This window comes from Hyla sarda, chromosome 3 (genome assembly GCF_029499605.1).
Source record: "Hyla sarda isolate aHylSar1 chromosome 3, aHylSar1.hap1, whole genome shotgun sequence".
NCBI lineage: Eukaryota > Metazoa > Chordata > Amphibia > Anura > Hylidae > Hyla > Hyla sarda.
The window spans coordinates 331,740,483-331,762,501 of NC_079191.1; the positions used below are offsets into that span (position 1 = coordinate 331,740,483).

Sequence of the window (22,019 nt, forward strand, 5' to 3'; positions counted from 1 at the left end):
TTGCAGCCTAAGTCCCTGAAATCATTTTTAAGGACACTCCACTTACCTCTTACATTGTCATTGGTGCCAATGTGTACTATGACTGTTGGGCCCTCTCCAGCCCCACCCAGCAACCTGTCAACCCGATCCGCGATGTGCTGAGCTTGAGCGCCAGGAAGACAACACACTGCCCTGTCTTTGTGACAGATCGCCCTGTCTGTCCCCCTAATACTGTCCCCCTAATAATAGAGTCCCCCACTACCAGTACCTGTCTGGCCTGCCCTGCACTCCTCCCTCCCTCCTTACTGGAGCAGACCCCCCTCCCCTGGCGGTCAGAGGCAGAGTCCTGCTGCAGTACTACTAGCTCTGAAATGGCATCCCCCTCATCTGCCAACCGGGCAAACTTGTTGGGGTGTGCCAGTTCAGGACTATCCTCCCTGACACTTTTCCCTCTACCCTGTTTTTTAACTGTAACCCAGCTAACTGTCTGACTATCCTGCACCCCCGTCCCACTATCCTCCCCCACCTCTACCCCAGAGAGTACTTGCTCAGTAAGCAGGAGACTCGTCTCCAGGTTGTCAATGCGTCTTAATGTTGCCAGTTGCTCCTCTAGATCCAGGATCTGGGCTTCTCAAACTGCTGTTCAAGGATTGCATACATTGTGCAAGATGTGCACTGGACTGCATTTTCCAACATGGAGGCCATACTAGATTTGGGGATTGCAAGTATTAACAGTACAAAAAAAAAAAATAAAAACAATGAAATATTTCAATTAAACTCCCCGAATTTAAAGTCCCTTAAATTTTAAGTCCCTCTCACTTTTATACTTACACTCACTTGTATAAGACATACAATCACTAGCTCAGACAATTGCTAGATATACTTGGTTTTATAGTTACCAAACAGCACCTCTCTCTTCACAGCCTGGAAGTGAATGGTCCTTACATTCCGTGAGGGGTGTAGTTTCCAAAATGGGGTCATATGTGGGTATTTATTTTTTTGGATTTATGTCAGAACCACTGTAAAATCAGCCACCCCTGTGCAAATCACCAATTTAGGCCTCAAATGTACATAGTGCGCTCTCACTTCTGAGCCTTGTTGTGCGCCCGCAGAGTATTTTACGCCTACATATGGGGTATTTCCGTACTCGGGAGAAATTGCATTACAAATTTTGGGGGTCTTTTTTTTCCTTTTACTGCTTGTAAATTTTTTTTTTACACTAACAGACTGGTGTAGCCCCCAACTTTTCCTTTTCATAAGGGGTAAAAGGAGAAAAAGACCCCCAACATTTGTAGTGCAATTTCTCCCGAGTACGGAAATACCCCATATGTGGCCCTAAACTGTTTCCTTGAAATATGAAAGGGCTCCGAAGTGAGAGAGCACCATGCGCATTTAAGGACTAAATTAGGGATTGCATAAGGGTGTAGATAGTGGTATTATACGCCAGCGATTCCCAAATAGGGTGCCTACAGCTGTTGCTAAACTCCCAGCATGGCTGGACAGTCAGTGGCTGTCATGATATGCTGGGAGTTGTTGTGTATATGTAGCGTTTTACCCTTTATTATGTGTTAGTGTAGTGTAGTGTTTTTAGAGTACATTCGCACTGGCGGGTTACGGTGAATTTCCTAGGAGTTTGCGCTGCGGCCCAAACTTGAAGCAGGAAACTCACTATAAACCCGCCCGTGTGAATGTACCCTGTACATTGACATGGGGGGGGGCAAACCTCCAGCTGTTTCAAAACTACAACTCCCAGCATGTACTGACAGACCGTGCATGCTGGGAGTTGCAGTTTTGAAACAGCTGGAGGCACACTGGTTGGAAAACCTTCAGTTAGGATCTGTTACCTAACTCAGTATTTTCCAACCAGTGTGCCTCCAGCTGTTGCAAAACTACAACTCCAAGCATGTACTGATCGCCGAAAGGCATGCTGGGAGATGTAGTTATGCAACAGCTGGAGGTACACAACTACAACTCCCAGCATGCCGAGACAGCTGTTTGCTGTTTGGGCATGCTGGGATTTTAAGTTTTGCAAAATCTGGAGGGCTACAGTTTAGAGACCACTGCATAGTGATCTCCAAACTGTGGCCCTCCAGCTGTTGCATAACTAAAAATCCCAGCATGCCCAAACAGCTGTCTGGGCATGCTGGGAGTTGTAGTTTTGCAACATCTGGAGGGCTGCAGTTTAGAGACCACTGTATAGTGGTCTCAAACTGTAGCCCTCCAGATGTTGCTAGTCAACTCACCGTCTTCCATAGGATCAAGGGAGCCGCATCGCAGTCCTCTTCTGCCGCCGATCGCTGCCCGCTGCCTCCGCCGATGGGTAAGTGGACTTTGGCGCCAATCCTCATCGGTTTCCCCGTTCTGCCCGGCCTATTGTGGGTGGGCAGAACGGGGAAACCGAAAGTTAACCCCCCCCCCCCCGCCCCCGATCTGCTATTTGTCATCGCTTCTAGACGGCCAATAGCAGGGATAGGAGGGGTGGCACCCCTGCCACCTCACTCCTATCCCTTCAGGGGGATCGTGGGTGTCTTGGACAACCCCGATCCCCCTCATTTTCCGGGTCACTGGAGACCCGTATGACCCGAAATAGCCGCAAATCGCAGGTGGAAATTCAACGTCGATTTGTGGTGATCGTCGACATGGGGGGATCTCAGGACCCCCCTGGGCATTTGTTCGGGGTGCCTGCTGATAGATATCAGCAGTCACCCTGGTCCGATCCCCGCCCGGCACGCAGCAGGGACCAAAATTTCCACAGGCATAAAGGTACGCCCTTGGTCCTTAACCCCTTAAGGACTCCGCGTTTTTCCGTTTTCATTTTTTCCTCATCACCTTCTAAAAATCATAACGCTTTAAATTTTGCACATAAAATTCCATATGATGGCTTATTTTTTGTGCCACCAATTCTACTTTAGAGTGACAGTCATTTTACCAAAAAATCCACGGCGAAACAGAAAAAAAATTCATTGTGCGACAAAATTGAAGAAAAAATTTCGTCTTTTTGTAACTTTTGGGGGCTTCCTTTTCTACCCAGTGAATTTTTCGGTAAAAATGACACCTTATCTTTATTCTGTAGGTCCATACGGTTAAAATGATACCCTACTTATATAGGTTTGATTTTGTCGTACTTCTGAAAAAAATCATAACTACATGAACAAAAATATATACATTTAAAATTGTCATCTTCTTTTTTTTTTTTTTTTATATATATTTTTATTAAATTTTACAACAAACATTACACTATACAATAAACAATACATTTTTAGATTAAACATTAAAGTAAAAGGTGAATAATATATCAAGCTCAAGGAAACTATGAAGTATAATATGTTATACAATAGAATAAAATTAAATAAAATTGTCATCTTCTGATCCCTACAACTTTTTTATTTTTCAACGTACAGGCCGGTATGAGGGCTCATTTTTTTGCGCCGTGTTCTGAAGTTTTTATCAGTACCATGTTTGCATTGATTGGACTAATTGATCGCTTTTTATAAATGTTTTCATTATATAAAAAGTGACCAAAAATACGCTATTCTGGACTTTGGAATTTTTTTTTGCGCGTACGCCATTGACCGTGCGGTTAAATTAACGATATATTTTTATAGTTCGGACATTTATGCACGCAGCAATACCACATATGTTTATTTTTATTTACAGTTTTTTTTTTTTTAATGGGAAAAGGAGGGTGATTCAAACTTTTATTAGGGAAGAGGTTAAATGAACTTTATTAACTTTTTTTTGCAGTGTTCTAGCTCCCATAGGGGGCTATAACACTGCACACACTGATCGGTTACCCTGATCTCTGCAAAGCCATAGGATCAGCGTAATAGGGGGTTGATTGCTCAAGCCTGTAGCTCAGGCTTAGAGCAATCAAACGCCAATCGGACACGACGGAGCAAGGTAAGGGGGCCTCCACTCGCGTCCTAGCTGATCGGGACATCACGATTTTATTGTGATAGTCCCGATCAGCCCGACTGAGCTGCCGGGGAGCTTTCACTTGCATTTTCGACGCGGCGATCAACTTTGATCGCCGCGTCTGAAGGTTTAAAAGCGCGGCACAACGATCTGTGCCGCGCACTATTAGCCCAGGGTCCCGGCTGCTATTGACCCGGTGTGATGCGGGGTCACGGCCTGACCCCGTTTTAAACACTGAGACCGGGCGCAGGGCGTATAGGTACACCCTGCGTCCTTAAGAGGTTAAATACCAGGGAGAAAGGGCGTACTTGTACCTGTGAGAGCCAGAAATCTTGCTTGTTTGTAGGTGACCAAATACTTATTTTCCACCATAATTTGCAAATAAATTCTTTAAAAACCAGACAATGTGATTTTTATGGATTTTTTTTCTCATTATGTCTCTGATAGTTGAGGTATATCTATGATGAAAATTACAGGCCTCTCTCATCTTTTGAAGTGGGAGAACTTGCACAATTGGTGGCTAACTAAATACATTTTTGAACCAATGTAACCTATGCAGAACAGTGTCTACAGATGTCTTCTGCATGCCGGTTACCATTTGTTAGCAGTAGGAAACAGCTGGAAGACTCATATCATCTAATTATTCTTATCCGTTAAAAATAAGCAGTAAAAAGGAAAACTTCCCTAACATTTCCACGTCCTTTATGGGTGGTAAACATGCCCCATTCAAACAACCATCAACCTACCTGAAAACCACAAACCATGAATTTACAGGTTGATCTGGGTAGGAAACTGCATAATCAGCAAATGCAATTCTGTATCGCTCATCTGCATAGCAGGGGTATTTGTGTGAAGCAGCACTGTGTTTAAACATATACCTGAAACATATTAAAATATTGCTGTTATTCTTGACTACAAAACTAGGACTTTTGTGCACAGCCTTAAAACTAAATCAACATCATACACAGTAAGAACAGTGTCACGTGATGCAGCCTGTCAAAAAAATTGGATTCCCCACAACATACTGCAGCTCGTTACTCCCTCTTACTTCAGATTGTCTGTGCACCACTTGGCTATGCAAAAACAGAGTGCCATAAAGATACAGCAGAAATAAGAACAGCCTACACACTAGCTCTCCTTCTTACTCCGGTGGAAAACTTTTTCTTTTAAATCAAATGGTGCCAGAATGTTAAACAGATTTGTAAATTATTTCAATTAAAAAAATCTTAATCCTTCCAGTACTTAATAGCTGCTGAATACTACAGAGGAAATTATTTTCTTTTTGGAACACAGAGCTCTCTGCTGACATCACGAGCCTAGTGTTCTCTGCTGACATCTCTGTCCATTTTAAGAACTGTCCAGAGTAGGAGAAAATCCCCATAGCAAACATATGCTGCTCTGGACAGTTCCTAAAATGGACAGAGATGTCAGCAGAGAGCACTGTGCTTGTGATGTCAGCAGAGAGCACTGTGTTCCAAAAAGAAAAGAGTCTCCTCTTTAGTATTCAGCAGCTAATAAGTACTGGAAGGATTAAGATTTTTTAATAGAAGTAATTTACAAATATGTTTAACTTTCTGGCACCAGTTGATTTAAAAAAAAACTTTTCCACCAGAGTACCCTTTAAGCTATGTCTGTAAGGCATTCCATTCCTGCATAGCCTTAAAGATACACAGACACAACAGAGGCAGCGCTTTAGTGCTCATTTAGTATAATAATATTAGAATAAATCAGGTAGTATCCAGAAACCAACATTTATCCTATTATTGTAAAGTGTTAAGTTCTGGTGATTAGTGACAGTCAGAGTAGGACGGACAGCTTACATCAGTCCTGAGTTCCCTGTTGTGCTAGGACAGCTTATGTCTGTATTAATGTGAAAGCGGCTATTTTGAATAAACTTTACATTACCCTCTAGAAAAGACAAGCAGTTATATATAAAATAAGATATTCAGCAACATCTTTATGGTAATATATACCGATATATTTTTCATAAACTGAACCTATTTAACATACAGTCATGGCCGTAAATGTTGGCACCCCTGAATTTTTCAAGAAAATGAAGTATTTCTCACAGAACACATGTTTTGCTATACACATGTTTATTCCCTTTGTGTGTATTTGAACTAAACAAAAAAAGTGAGGGAAAAAAGCTAACTGGACATAATGTCACACCAAACTCCAAAAATAGGCTGGACAAAATTATTGGCACCTTTTCAAAATTGTGGAAAAATAAGATTGTTTCAAGCATGTGATGCTCCTTTAAACTCGCCTGGGCAGGTAACAGGTGTGGGAAATATAAAAATCACACCTGAAACCAGATTAAAAGGAGAGAAGTTCACTCACTTTGCATTGTTTGTCTGTGTGCCACACTAAGCATGGACAGCAGAAAGAGGAGAAGAGAACTGTCTGAGGACTTGAGAACCAAAATTGTGGAAAAATATTAATCTCAAGATTACAAGTCCATCTCCAGAGATATAGATTTGTCTATGTCCACAGTACACAACATTATCAAGAAGTTTGCAACGCAGGATAGTCTGGATGGTGGATAAGAAGCCCCAAACAAGTTCCAAAGATTTTCAAGCTGTCCTGCAGACTCAGGGAGCATCAGTGTCAGCGCGAACTATCCGTCGACATTTAAATGTAATTAAACGCTATGGCAGGAGACCCAGGAGGACCCCACTGCTGACACAGAGACATAAAAAAGCAAGACTAAATTTTGAATAAGCCAAAATCCTTCTGGGAAAAGGTCTTGTGGACAGATGAGACCAAGATAGAGCTTTTTTGGTAAAGCACATCCTTCTACTGTTTACCGAAAACAGAATGAGGCCTACAAAGAAAAGTACCTACAGTGAAATATGGTGGAGGTTCAATTATGTTTTGGGGTTGTTTTGCTGTCTCTCGCACTGGGTGCCTTGAATGTGTGCAAGGCATCATGAAATCTGAGGATTACCAATGGATTTTGGGTCGCACTATACAGTCCTGTGTCAGAAAGCTGGGTTTGCATCCGAGATCTTGGGTCTTCCTGCAGGACAATGACCCCAAACATACATCAGAAAGCACCCAGAAATGGATCGCAACAAAGCGTTGGAGAGTTTTGAAGTGGCCAGCAATGAGTCCAGATCTAAATCCCATTGAACACCTGTGGAGAGATCTTAAAATTGCTGTTCGGAAAAGGCGCCCTTTCCAATGAGAGAGAACTGGAGCCGTTTGCAAAGGAAGATTGGTCCAACATACCAGCTGAGAGGTGTAAGAAGCTTATTGGTTTTACGAAGTGACTCATTTCAGTTATTTTTTCCAAAGGGTGTGCAACCAAATATTAAGTCAAGGGTGCCAATAATTTTGTCCAGCCTATTTTTGGAATTTGGTGTGACATTATGCCCAATTTGCTTTTTTTCCTCCCTTTTTTGGTTTAGTTCCAATACACACAAAGTGAATAAAACAGGTGTATAGCAAAACATGTTTTACTGCAGTCCCTTTCTGTGAGAAATACTTCATTTTCTTGAAAAATTTCAGTGGTGCCAACATTTACAGCCATGGCTGTAAGTACCCATAGTACTCAAATACACACTGTTAATTGCATTCTTATGTATGTTTTCCATTTTACTAGGAGCACTTCTTCCATGACCACCTACTATGACCATAGGTAAGTCTGCTATTTTTTTTAGGTCAGCTATTCCTTTAATCTATATGAATATATCTTAAAACTGTATAGGAGTCAAGTAAGAACAATTTAAACCTTTTTTTTACAATTACACTTGCTTACCTTAGTAAATTAATACCATACTGTTCAGGATTCAATTCAACAGCTGCAACAATTTTGTCAAAAATTCCTTTGACAATGATGTTTTCTTTGGTTTCTGGAATAGTCAGTAAGAGCAACTTTAGTTTGTAACAGTACACAGTAGAACAGTAAAATGACTTTTGGATAGAACTTTGATAAGCAAGGCTCTGTTTACACCACTTTCAGTGACATACATAAAAGCCAAGGAGACCAATAGGAAAGACAAAAATGATACAAGGTTCTCCCATCTAAGACAGACAGGGTATGGTCTTTGTTTACCCCTCCACACGCTTACCATATACTCCTTAAGAACACGCAGAACTAATCCATAGACTGTCTTTTGGCATATATTAGGATGATGCATGTTGTTACATTTTTTATGTATTTAAAAGTTTAGACTACTACAGTAGAATCTCCCAATAGCAGACACTTACGGGGAAAAAAAAGATGTCCCCTATTGGGAAAGGAAGGCTCAAAATCTTTTCAAATGACCAAATACTGTACTGTACGCCATAGTGTAAATACCTATAGAAAGTGATATTACAGTAGAATCTCCCAGTGCCGTGTAATCACCACTTATCACCCCCTGTACCATTTCATCCCCTCCAAGCCATTTTATTCCCCCTCTTTATCCCTCTAATGCCAAGTCATCCCCCCTTATTATTCCCCCCTGTGCAATTTCTTTTCCCTTTTATCCTGTGCAATTTCATTCCCCCCCCCCGTCATTTCATTCTCCTTCATCCCCCCTGTGCCATATCATTTGCCCCCCTCTGACCCCCTGTGCCACTTTATTCCCCCCTTTATTAGCCCCTGTGCCACATAAATCCCCCCCCCCCTTCTGATCCCGTTTTTCTTCTTACCTAGCCAGCAGGCTCAGATGCAGGGGGTTGGCGTCTCAGCGGACTTAATGTCCTCTGTGCTGCACTGACGAGTGACATCCTCCCGCTCTGCGGCGTAACATCAGGGGCGTCACTCATCAGTGCTAGCAGCCTAAGCTTTCAACAGGCTCTGTAGTAAGGGAATTTGCCACTAATGGTTGGCTTAATAGTTGTCAAAATTCGGCACCAACATTTTCTTACATGTTGTTGCAAGTTATGCCATGCCTCCTTTTAAACTTTCTTTTGAAGCAAATTGGTTTAAGATTTCATTTTCAATTTCAGGGAGCTTGTCACATGAAAAATACAGTTAAATCTGCAGGCATCTGCTGTAACTCTTATTCCTGAATACTATTGCTCTTTGCCTGGACCTCTGACCACTAGCTGTTCCCTGGCTTCTGCTTCTGGATTCTGATTTGGACTTGACAAGATCTCTTGTTCTGGCCCGGCATGTTTTCTGGTTTTGCCCTAGATTCTGATTTGGGTCTGACACTGTCCTCTGGTTCTGACCCCTGGCTAGGCTCTGGTAATTCTTTGTACTTTAAATATGTCATTTATCTTACTCTTTGGTTCAATCACAGTACATCTGACTATGTTCTGTTAAACTCCATGCATTTTTTTTTAAATGAAAGTCAGAAGTAAATACAGGATACATAAATGTCCTTCCTCTTTATCATTCCTTTTAAATCCACTTCTAACCTTGTTTTTAACCCAATATCGACCACGGATGTAAATGTATGTTCTGGTACGGTGGTACTTAGCACACCAGGACGTAGATTTATGTCCTGTGTATGACCGCGAGCATCGGAGTGGTGCCGCGTCATACACGGCAGGTTCTGGCTGCTAGTAACAGCCGGGGACCCGCCGGTAATGGCCGACATCCGCAATCGCACGGATGTCCGCCATTTACCCCTCTGATGCCGTGATCAGTATAGATCACGGCATCTGTGGCAGTGCGCATGTTAAAATAGATGATCGGATCGCCCGCAGCGTTGCCTACGTCCGTCTCCTGCTCTGGTCTGAGATAGAGCAGACCAGAGCAGAAGATCACCGATAATACTGAACAGTGCTATGTCCTATACATAGCACTGAACAGTATGAGCAATCAAATGATTGCTATAGATAGTCCCCTATGGGAACATGAAAAGTGTAAAAAAAAAAAGTTGAAAAATGTAAAAATAAAAAGTTAAAAAAAGTGAAACATCCCCTCCCCCAATAGAAATTGTCAGTTTTTCCCATTTTACCCCCAAAAAGCACAAATAATTATTTAAAAAAAATTAAACATATTTGGTATCACCGCGTGCGTAAATGTCCGATCTATCAAAATATAATGTTAATGATACCATACGGTGAACGGCGTAAATGTAAAAAATTTAAAAAATTAAAAAATGCTGCTTTTAAGTCACATTTTATTCCCAAAAAAATTTATATAAAAAGATCTAAAAGTTTTATATATGCAAATTTGGTATCAATAAAAAGAACAGATGTTGGCACAAAAAATTAGCCCTCATACTGCCCTATATACACAAAAATGAAAAGGTTATAGGTGGTCAAAATAGGGCTATTTTAGCTTACTGATTTTGTAGAATTATTTTAAGCAGTACAAAAATATAAAAGTATCTAGCCATGGGTATCATTTTAATCGTATTGACCCACAGAATAAAGAACCCGTCATTTTTACTGTAAAGTGTACAGTGTGAAAACAAAACCCTCCAAAAAGTGCAAAATTTTGGTTTTCATTTACATTTCCTCCCTAAAAAATTTATATAAAAAGATCTAAAAGTTTTATATATGCAAATTTGGTATCAATAAAAAGAACAGATGTTGGCACAAAAAATTTGCCCTCATACTGCCCTATATACACAAAAATGAAAAGGTTATAGGTGGTCAAAATAGGGCTATTTTAAATTACTGATTTTGTACAAAAAAGCTTTAGAATTATTTTAAGCAGTACAAAAATATAAAAGTATCTAGCCATGGGTATCATTTTAATCGTATTGACCCACAGAATAAAGAACACGTCATTTTTACTGTAAAGTGTACAGTGTGAAAACAAAACCCTTCAAAAAGTGCAAAATGGGTTTTCATTTACATTTCCTCCCTAAAAAATTATTGTATGGTAAGTAAGAGGTTTCATTACAAAGTACAGTTGGTCACGCAAAAAAACAAGCCCTTATATGGGTCAGTAGATGGATATATAAAAGAGTCATGGATTTTAGAATGCGAGGAGGAAAAACGAAAACGCAAAAATAAAATTGTCCTGGTCCTTAAAGGAGTACTCCAGAACAAAATTTTTTTAGACCATGATAAACCTCTGCTGAAGTTATATAACTATTTACCTCCATTACGATATCTGCAGTAATACCAGACTTCTCCGAAACCGGAAGTTCAGCCACTGATTCTCCTTGATGAATTTCGTACCCCCTGCATTCGCTCTGCTGCGGCCATCTTGGTAACGAAACATCACCATTTCTAAGATCCTGCCTGCTGTCTGCCGGCCGCCCCAGCCTCCTGTGGGTCACTCCTACACTTTGCATATTCATATGCTCTTCGTTTGCATAGCCCTGATTCGCTGGGCTGTGCAAACTCCTCTGTATGCCCCCAGCCTATCAACCGCATCCGTCCGCGCCTGGGGAGAGAGAAGGTACACAACCCCTCCCTCCTCTCCCCGAGCTTAGGACCCATGGGGAGAAGTACAAGCCCCCTCTCTTATCTCCCAGAGCTGAGGACGCAGATCTCCATGGGGAGAAGTACACGCCCCCTCCCTTATCTCCAAGAGCTGAGGACGTAGATCTCCACGGGGAGAAGTATACGCCCCCTCTCTTATCTGTGTGTGTGTATGCTGAGAGTTGCAGTCCCTGTTATATGTGTGTGTGTATGCTGGGAGTTGTAGTCCATGTTATGTGTGTGTATGCTGGGAGTTGTAGTCCCTGTTATGTGTGTGTATTCTGGGAGTTGTAGTCCCTGTTATGTGTGTATGTATGCTGGGAGTTGTAGTCCCTGTTAGGTTTGTGTGTATGCTAGGAGTTGTAGTCCCTGTTATGTGTGTATGTATGCTGGGAGTTGTAGTCCCTGTTAGGTGTGTGTATGCTGGGAGTAGTAGTCCCTGTTAGGTGTGTGTGTATGCTGGGAGTAGTAGTCCCTGTTATGTGTGTGTGTGTGTATGCTGGGAGTTGTAGTCCCTGTTATGTGTGTGTATGCTGGGAGTTGTAGTCCCTGTTATGTGTGTGTATGCTGGGAGTTGTAGCCCCTGTTATGTGTGTGTATGCTGGGAGTTGTAGTCCCTGGTATGTGTTTGTGTGTGTATGCTGGGAGTTGTAGTCCCTCTTATGTGTGTATGTATGCTGAAAGTTGTAGATCCTGTTAGGTGTGTGTGTATGCTGGGAGTTGTAGTCCCTGTTATGTGTGTGTATGATGGGAGTTGTAGTCCCTGTTATGTGTGTGTATACATATGATGGGAGTTGTAGTCCCTGTTAGGTGTGTGTGTATGCTGGGAGTTGTAGTCCCTGTTATGTGTGTGTGTATGCTGGGAGTTGTAGACTCTGTTAGGTGTGTGTGTGTATGCTGGGAGTTGTAGTCCCTGTCATGTGTGTGTGTATGCTGGGAGTTGTAGTCTCTGTCATGTGTGTATGTATGCTGGGAGTTGTAGTCCCTGTTAGGTGTGTGTGTATGCTGGGAGTTGTAGTCCCTGTCATGTGTGTATGTATGCTGGGAGTTGTAGTCCCTGTTAGGTGTGTGTGTATGCTGGGAGTTGTAGTTTCTGTTAGGTGTGTGTGTATGCTGGGAGTTGTAGTCCCTGTTAGGTGTGTGTATGCTGAGAGTTGTAGTCCCTGTTAGGTGTGTGTATGCGAGTTGTAGTCCCTGTTAGGTGTGTGTGTGTGTGTGTATGCTGGGAGCTGTAGTCCCTGTTAGGTGTGTGTATATGTATGTTGGGAGCTGTAGTCCCTGTTAGGTGTGTGTATATGTATGCTGGGAGTTGTAGTCCCTGTTAGGTGTGTATGCTGGGAGTTGTAGTCCCTGTTAGGTGTGTGTGTGCGTATGCTGGGAGTTGTAGTCCCTGTAAGGTGTGTGTGTGTATGCTGGGAGTTGTAGTCCCTGTAAGGTGTGTGTGTATGCTGGGAGTTGTAGTCCCTGTTATGTGTGTGTGTATGCTGGGAGTTGTAGTCCCTGTTAGATGTGTGTATGCCAGTGGTTCCCAACCAGGGAATGCTGGGAGTTGTAGTCCCTGTTAGGTGTGTGCATGTGTGTATGCTGGGAGTTGTAGTCCCTGTTAGATGTGTGTGTATGCGGGGAGTTGTAGTCCCTGTTAGGTGTGTGTGTATGCTGGGAGTTGTAGTCCCTGTTAGGTGTGTGTATGCCAGTGGTTCCCAACCAGGGAATGCTGGGAGTTGTAGTCCCTGTTAGGTGTGTGCATGTGGGTATGCTGGGAGTTGTAGTCCCTGTTAGATGTGTGTGTATGCTGGAAGTTGTTGTCCCTGTTAGGTGTGTATACTGGGATTTGTAGTCCATGTTAGGTGTGTGTGTATCCTGGGAGTTGTAGTCCCTGTAAGGTAGGTGTAGGTGTGTGTATGCTGGGAGTTGTAGTCCCTGTTAGGTGTGTGTGTATGCTGAGAGTTGCAGTCCTTGTTAGGTGTGTGTTTGTATGCTGGGAGTTGTAGTCCATGTTAGGTGTGTGTGTATGCCAGTGGTTCCCAACCAAGGAATGCTGGGAGTTGTAGTCCCTGTTATGTGTGTTTATGCCTGTGTTTTCCAACCAGGTAATGCTGGAAGTTGTAGATTTGCAACACCTGGAGGCACCCTGGTTGGGAAACACTGGTGTATGCCCTGTAGAGGTGTGGTGAATTACAACTCCCAGGAGACTATAGAGGCAGCATGCTGGTGTTATACCACAGACTGAAGACTCCTGAATGACACATGCTGGGAGTTGTAGTCCCTTTTGTTTGTGTATGCTAGTGTATCCCAACCAGGGCTGAGTTATATATAGTGTGCTGTGTATAACGCAGGTTTCCTCGGGCTGCAAGGGGGAGGACAGAATGCACGGCTTCTGCTTTTTCATGGGGTGATCATTAGCCCCATAAAGAGGACATGGAAATGAATGGGGTTTGTACAGGACATGAAGATCACTGTATGAACCCTGTGCATTTATATGTCAGAGTTCATACAGGGAAGCAGAGATGCAGCGTGTTCACACAGGAAAGCAGAGATGCAGGGGGTTCATACAGGGAAGCAGAGATGCACGGGGTTCATACAGGGAAGTAGAGATGCAGGGGGTCCATACAGTGAAACAGAGATGCATGGGGTTCATACAGGGAAGCAGAGATGCAGGGGGTTCATACAGGGAAGCAGAGATGCACGGGGTCATACAGGGAAGCAGAGATGCACAGGGTTCACACGGAAGCAGAGATGAACAGGGTTCATACAGGGAAGCAGAGATGCAGGGGGTTCATACAGGGAAGCAGAGATGCACAGGGTTCATACAGGGAAGCAGAGATGCAGGGGGTCCATACAGGGAAGCAGAGATGCATGGGGTTTATACAGGGAAGCAGAGATGCACAGGGTTCATACAGGGAAGCAGAGATGCACGGGGGTTCACACAGGGAAGCAGAGATGCACGGGGGTTCACACAGGGAAGCAGAGATGCACAGGGTTCATACAGGGAAGCAGAGATGCAGGGGGTCCATACAGGGAAGCAGAGATGCATGCGGTTCATACAGGGAAGCAGAGATGCACGGGGTTCATACAGGGAAGCAGAGATGCACAGGGTTTTTACAGAGGCCTTCATGTCAGCATTTATTGTACTGCAGCTTTGAGAGAAAATCATGTCAGGAGGGACGTACAGGAGAAATAACACTGTAGCATGTACAGCTTCATCCAGGGGAAATTGAAAAGGAGGGGAAAACGGATTTTGGCGGCGGCCGCCAATTGAAATCTACACGTGCAGAATTCTGCAAGTGGAGTTTTAGATTAAATCATAAACCTGTCTAGGACCAAAGGCGTACCTGTACAGCCTCAGGGTTTCCGGTCACCACCGGTAACTGGGCGGTGAATGGCACGTGATGCCTGCTGAAATCGGTCAGCAGGCATCCCGTGCCAATGCCTGGGGGGCTCCTGAGCCCCCCCATGTTGGTCAATTCAGACCGGACATTTGTGGCGATTCCAGGTCATATGTGTATCCGGTGACCCGGTAAATAAGGGTGTTCGGGGCTGTCCAAGACAGGTTCAATCACCCTGAAGTGATAGGAGTGAGGTGGCGGGGGTGCCACCCCACATATCTCTGCTATTGGTCGGTCAGAAGCGACCAACCAATAGCAGATCGGAGAGGTGGCGCATGGGTAAAAATTCAGTTCCTCCGCTCTGCCCACCCACGGTAGTCTCGGCAGAGCGGGGGAATTGTGATGTGAGCAGCAGTGGAGGTCCCTTACCAATTGCATGCGGTGATCCTCCTCTAAGTGTGGCGGGCAGTGATCGTGCTGTTGACGGGAGCCAGGAGGTGAGTACTTGCCTAGCAACATCTGCAGGGCCCCAGTCTGGAATCGCCACAAATCTCCGGTCTGAATTGACCAACATGTGGGGCGCTCAGGAGCCCCCCAGGCACTGGCATGGGATGCCTGCTGAATGATTTCAGCAGGCATCCCGTTCCGTTCACCGCCTGGTTACTGGTGGTGACCGGAAACCCTGAGGCCGTACAGGTACGCCCTTGGTCCTAGACAGGTTAATTGTAGTGTCCCGGTACCGTATTGCATACCGTACCTTGTATGGTGGTCCCCAAAGTCAGAGTAACTACGCTCAGGTAGGGTCCCCCAGGTGGGACAGCCCCTAGTGGCCTCTCCTCTACTCTAATTCTGTCATGCTTATACATGGACATATTTGGTAATAATGTATATTTAATATAATGTATAGTACTTACCTTGCTAGCGTCGCAGGACCTTCGGTCATGTGACCATGTTAAATCCTCTACAGTATGTTAGAGGACCTTTGGAGGTCCTTGGGTAACATGTTACCCATAATCCTCTGTGAAGGTGATTGACATCAGTATGGACAAATTAGCACTAGTCCAGCCCCTGTCCATATAAGGGAGCTGTAGCCAATGATCACTTTCTTGGGTTGCTGCTCTCGTGGATGCCGGACTAGCAGGACGGATCTGCACAACTTTCAAAGACACTCTAGGCCTAACAACCTAACAGCCTCAGCAGAACCTAAACCGTGAGTTCTAAACTACCCCCGCTAAAGCTAGCGTGACTACTGGACCGCAACTAAATCCCCTAAATCCAGTGGAACAACGCATATTATCCTAAAGACTCTAAATTGCTTAAGGTCCCAACCTTTGTCAATCTCCAAGAGAATTTGCATTTGTAGAGACTGTTCCTGTTGTGAAGTTTGCATAAAATCTTCAGTAAAAGATCCAACTGTTTTCAGCAAACTCTCCGGTTGTGGACATTCAATTATTCTATACCTCCCTATCGCTCTTGGGAAGGGTGGCGGAAGGACAAGCATTACAGAGGAGCCCTCACCCTGGCGTCACGAATAGCAAGGGTTAACCAGACACCCTTTAGTCACCGCACAGCTACACTCCCCATACCCTACTCCCCTAGGCTATCACATAATGATTTAATCTAAAACTCCACTTGCAGAATTCTGCAAGTGTAGATTTCAATTGGCGGGCGCCGCCAAAATCCGTTTTCCCCTCCTTCTCAATTTCCCCTGGATGAAGCTGTACATGCTACTGTGTTATTTCTCCAGTACGTCCCTCCTGACATGATTTTCTCTCAAAGCTGCAGTACAATAAATGAAGACCACTGTAAAAACCCTGTGCATCTCTGCTTCTCTGTATGAACCCTGTGTATCTCTGCTTCCCTGTATGAACCCTGTGCATCTCTGCTTCCCTGTATGAACCATGTGCAACTCTGCTTCCCTGTATGAACCATGTGCATCTCTGCTTCCCTGTATGAACCCTGTGCATCTCTGCTTCCCTGTATGAACCATGTGCATCTCTGCTTCCCTGTATGAACCCTGTGTATCTCTGCTTCCCTGTATGAACCCTGTGCATTTCTGCTCCCTGTATGAACCCAGTGCATCTCTGCTTCCCTGTATGAACCCCGTGCATCTCTGCTTTCCTGTGTGAACCCCGTGCATCTCTGCTTTCCTGTATGAACCCTGTGCATCTCTGCTTCTCTGTATGAACCCCGTGCATCTCTGCTTCACTGTGTGAACCCTATGCATCTCTGCTTCCCTGTATGAACCCCGTGCATCTATGCTTCCATGTATGAACCCTGTGCAACTCTGCTTCCCTGTATGAACCCTGTGCATCTCTGCTTCCCTGTGTGAACCCCATGCATCTCTGCTTCCCTGTATGAACCCCGTGCATCTCTGCTACCCTGTATGAATCCTGCATCTCTGCTTCCCTGTATGAACCCTGTGCATCTCTGCTTCCCTGTATGAACCCTGTGCATCTCTGCTTCCCTGTGTGAACCCCGTGCATCTCTGCTTCCCTGTATGAACCCTGTGCATCTCTGCTTCCCTGTGTGAACCCTGTGCATCTCTGCTTCCCTGTATGAACCCCGTTCATCTCTGCTTCCCTGTTTGAACCCTGTGAATCTCTGCTTCCCTGTATGAACCCTGTGCATCTCTGCTTCCCTGTATGAACCCCGTGTATCTCTGCTTACCTGTATGAACGCTGACATATAAATGCACAGGGTTCATACAGTGATCTTCATGTCCTGTACAAACCCCATTCATTTCCATGTCCTCTTTAAGGGACTAATGAACACCCCATGAAAAAGCAGAAACCAGCCCGTGCAGTTCGTCCTCCCCCTTGCAGCCCGAGGAAACCTGCGTTATACACAGCACACTAATATAACTCAGCCCTGGTTGGGAAACACTGGTATACACACACAAAAGGGACTACAACTCCCAGCATGTGTCATTCAGGAGTCTTCAATCTGTGGTATAACACCAGCATGCTGCCTCTGTAGTCTCTTGTGAGTTGTAGTTCACCACACCTCTAAAGGGCATACACCAGTGTTTCCCAACCAGGGTGCATCCAGGTGTTGCAAATCTACAACTCCCAGCATTACCTGGTTGGGATACACAGGCATACACACACCTAACAGGGACTACAACTCCCAGCATACACACACACCTAACAGGGACTACAACTCTCAGCATTCACACACACATAACAGGGACTTCAACTCCCAGCATACATACACACACCTAACAGGGACTACAACTCCCAGCACACACACACACACCTAACAGGGACTACAACTCCCAGCATACACACAAACCTAACGGGGACTACAACTCCCAGCATTCCCTGGTTGGGAACCACTGGCATACACACACCTAACAGGGACTACAACTCCCAGCATACACACACCTAACAGGGACAACAACTTCCAGCATACACACACACCTTACAGGGACTACAACTCCCAGCATATACACACACACACCTAACAGGGACTACAAATCTCAGCATACACACACACACACCTTACAGGGACTACAACTCCCAGCATACACACACACCTAACAGGGACTACAACTCCCGGCATACACACACACACACCTAACAGGGACTACAAATCCCAGCACACACACCTAACAGGGACTACAACTCCCAGCATACACACACACCTAACAGGGACTACAACTCTCGGCATACACACACACCTAACAGGGACTACAAATCCCAGCATACACACCTAACAGGGACTACAACTCCCAGCATACACACACACTTAACAGGGACTACAACTCCCAGCATACACACACCTAACCGGGACTACAACTCCCAGCATTCCCTGGTTGAGAATCACTGGCATTCACACAGCTAACAGGGACTACAACTCCCAGCATACACACACACATCTAACAGGGACTACAACTCCCAGCATACACACACACCTAACAGGGACTACAACTCCCAGCATACACACACACCTAACAGGGACTACAACTCCCAGCATACACACACACACCTAACAGGGACTACAACTCCCAGCATACACACACATAACAGGGACTACAACTCCCAGCACACACACACACACCTAACAGGGACTACAACTCCCAACATACACACACATACTCCTAACAGGGACTACAACTCCCAGCATACATACACACACACACACACACACACCAAACAGGGACTACAACTCCCAGCATACACACACACTCCTAACAGGGACTACAACTCCCAGCATTCCCTGGTTGGGAACCACTGGCATACATACACCTAACAGGGACTACAACTCCCAGCATACACACATAACTCTCCTGTGAGTTGTAGTTCACCACACCTCTAAAGGGCATAAACCAGTGTTTCCCAACCAGGGTGCATCCAGGTGTTGCAAATCTACAACTCCCAGCATTACCTGGTTGGGATACACAGGCATACACACACCTAACAGGGACTACAACTCCTAGCATACACACACACCTAACAGGGACTACAATTCCCAGCATTCACACACACATAACAGGGACTACAACTCCCAGCATACATACACACACACCTAACAGGGACTACAACTCCCAGCACACACACACCTAACAGGGACTACAACTCCCAGCATACACACACACCTAATGGGGACTACAACTTCCAGCATTCCCTGGTTGGGAACCACTGGCATACACACACCTAACAGGGACTACAACTCCCAGCATACACACACCTAACAGGGACAACAACTTCCAGCATACACACACACACACCTTACAGGGACTACAACTCCCAGCATACACACACACACACACACCTAACAGGGACTACAAATCTCAGCATACACACACACACACCTTACAGGGACTACAACTCCCAGCATACACACACACCTAACAGGGACTACAACTCCCGGCATACACACACACACACACACCTAACAGGGACTACAAATCCCAGCATACACACACACCTAACAGGGACTACAACTCCCGGCATACACACACACCTAACAGGGACTACAAATCCCAGCATACACACCTAACAGGGACTACAACTCCCAGCATACACACACACACACCTAACAGGGACTACAACTCCCAGCATACACACACCTAACAGGGACTACAACTCCCAGCATTCCCTGGTTGGGAACCACTGGCATTCACACAGCTAACAGGGACTACAACTCCCAGCATACACACACACCTAACAGGGACTACAACTCCCAGCATACACACACATAACAGGGACTACAACTCCCAGCACACACACACACCTAACAGGGACTACAACTCCCAACATACACACACATACTCCTAACATGGACTACAACTCCCAGCATACATACACACACACACCAAACAGGGACTACAACTCCCAGCATACACACACACTCCTAACAGGGACTACAACTCCCAGCATTCCCTGGTTGGGAACCACTGGCATACATACACCTAACAGGGACTACAACTCCCAGCATACACACACACACACACCTTACAGGGACTACAACTCCCAGCATACACACACACACACACCTAACAGGGACTACAACTCCCAGCATACACACACACACCTTACAGGGACTACAACTCCCAGCATACACACACACCTAACAGGGACTACAACTCCCAGCATACACACACACCTAACAGGGACTACAACTCCCAGCATACACACACACCTAACAGGGACTACAAATCCCAGCATACACACCTAACAGGGACTACAACTCCCAGCATACACATACACACACCTAACAGGGACAACTCCCAGCATACACACACACCTAACATGGACTAAAACTCCCAGCATACACACACACCTAACAGGGACTACAACTCCCAGTATACACACACACACACACACACACATAACAGGGACAACAACTCCCAGTATACACACACACCTAACATGGACTAAAACTACCAGCATACACACACACCTAACAGGGACTACAACTCCCAGCATACACACACACCCCTAACAGGAACCACAACTCTCAGCATGCATACATACATACACACACAACAGGGACTACAACTCCCAGCATACACACACACACACCTAACAGGGACTACAACTCCCAGCATACATACACACACATAACAGGGACTACAACTCCCAGCATACACACACATAACAGGGACTACAACTCCCAACATACACTCACCTAATGGGGACTACAACTCCCAGCATTCACACCTAACAGGGACTACAACTCCCAGCATACATACGCACACACATAGCAGGGACTGCCACTCCCAGCATACACACACACACACCTAACAGGGACTACAACTCCTAGCATACATACACACATAACAGGGACTACAACTCCCAGCATACACACACATAACAGGGACTACAAATCCCAGTATACACACACACTTAACAGGGACTACAACTCCCAGTATACACACACATAACAGGGACTACAACTTCCAGCATACACTCACCTAATGGGGACTACAACTCCCAGCATTCACACCTAACAGGGACTACAACTCCCAGCATACATACGCACACACATAGCAGGGACTGCCACTCCCAGCATACACACACACACACCTAACAGGGACTACAACTCCTAGCATACATACACACATAACAGGGACTACAACTCCCAGCATACACACACTCACACAACAGGGACTACAAATCCCAGCATACACACACACATAACAGGGACCCCCTCCTCCTCACATAGAAATAATCCCCAGTCAGATATTTATTCCCAGTCCCTGCAGTGTATGAATCCCCAGCCTGTGTACAGTAAACACAGTCAGAGCTCAGGCAGGGGAGATGAGGGAGGGGGCGTGTACTTCTCCCAGTGGAGATCCACTTCCTCAGCTCGGGGAGATAAGGGAGGGGGCGTGTACTTCTCCCCGTAGATATCTGCGTCCTCAGCTCGGGGAGATAAGAGAGGGGGCGTGTACCTTCTCTCTCCCCTTGCTCTGCCCTCCCCCAGCTCTAGCTTCGGAAATCTTCGGAGAGCTAGGGGAGGAGCGGAGACAAGGATTCAGGGGGCACAAATAAACACCTCACAGCGGCTTTAGGAGCATGGGCTGCAGGGAGGGGTGTGTTTATTGAAATGAATGGGGAGGGGAGAGACTTGGGTAGGGGAGGGGGGATGAGGAGGGAGGCACGGAGGGATAGGAAACAGAAGCAAGGGAGCTTGGGTGATGACTATTTTTACGTCATCCTCCAAGGCTCCATAACCCGAAAGTGCAGGAAATTTGCGGCGATGTGGCGGTGGAACGGCTGGACCAATTTCAGAAAGGAAGACATTTGCATAAAGGTAAAGCAGAGAGGAACGTTATGGTCTTAAAAAAGTTGCATTATAGAACTCCTTTAAGGTTAAAATGGGCTTGGTTCTTAAGGGGTTAAAAACCGAATTGAAAAATAGCCTTAGATTTTGTTTTCATCCCACAATGACAGATTTTCTTTAAGACTTGAAATGCAGGTATTTCAGCAGCTAGACACATGGCGATCAGCTGATCTCTCGAGATCCTTG

At 45.2% G+C, this 22,019-nt stretch overlaps 1 protein-coding gene across 8 annotated transcripts in view; it reads right to left on the bottom strand.

The window, feature by feature from the left end:
- Positions 1-22,019, bottom strand: part of ADGB (androglobin) — a 231,417-nt gene that overhangs the window by 86,219 nt on the left and 123,179 nt on the right. For all 8 annotated transcript variants that reach the window (XR_008891477.1, XR_008891478.1, XM_056567311.1 and 5 more), the window contains 2 exons: positions 7,655-7,748; positions 4,641-4,772 (listed from right to left, as the gene is read on the bottom strand). Coding sequence is in view for 6 of the 8 variants with exons in the window: in XM_056567311.1 (XP_056423286.1) it covers positions 4,641-4,772; positions 7,655-7,748 (226 nt within the window). In the remaining 2 variants the exon portion in view is untranslated. The remainder of the gene's footprint in view (positions 1-4,640; positions 4,773-7,654; positions 7,749-22,019) is intronic.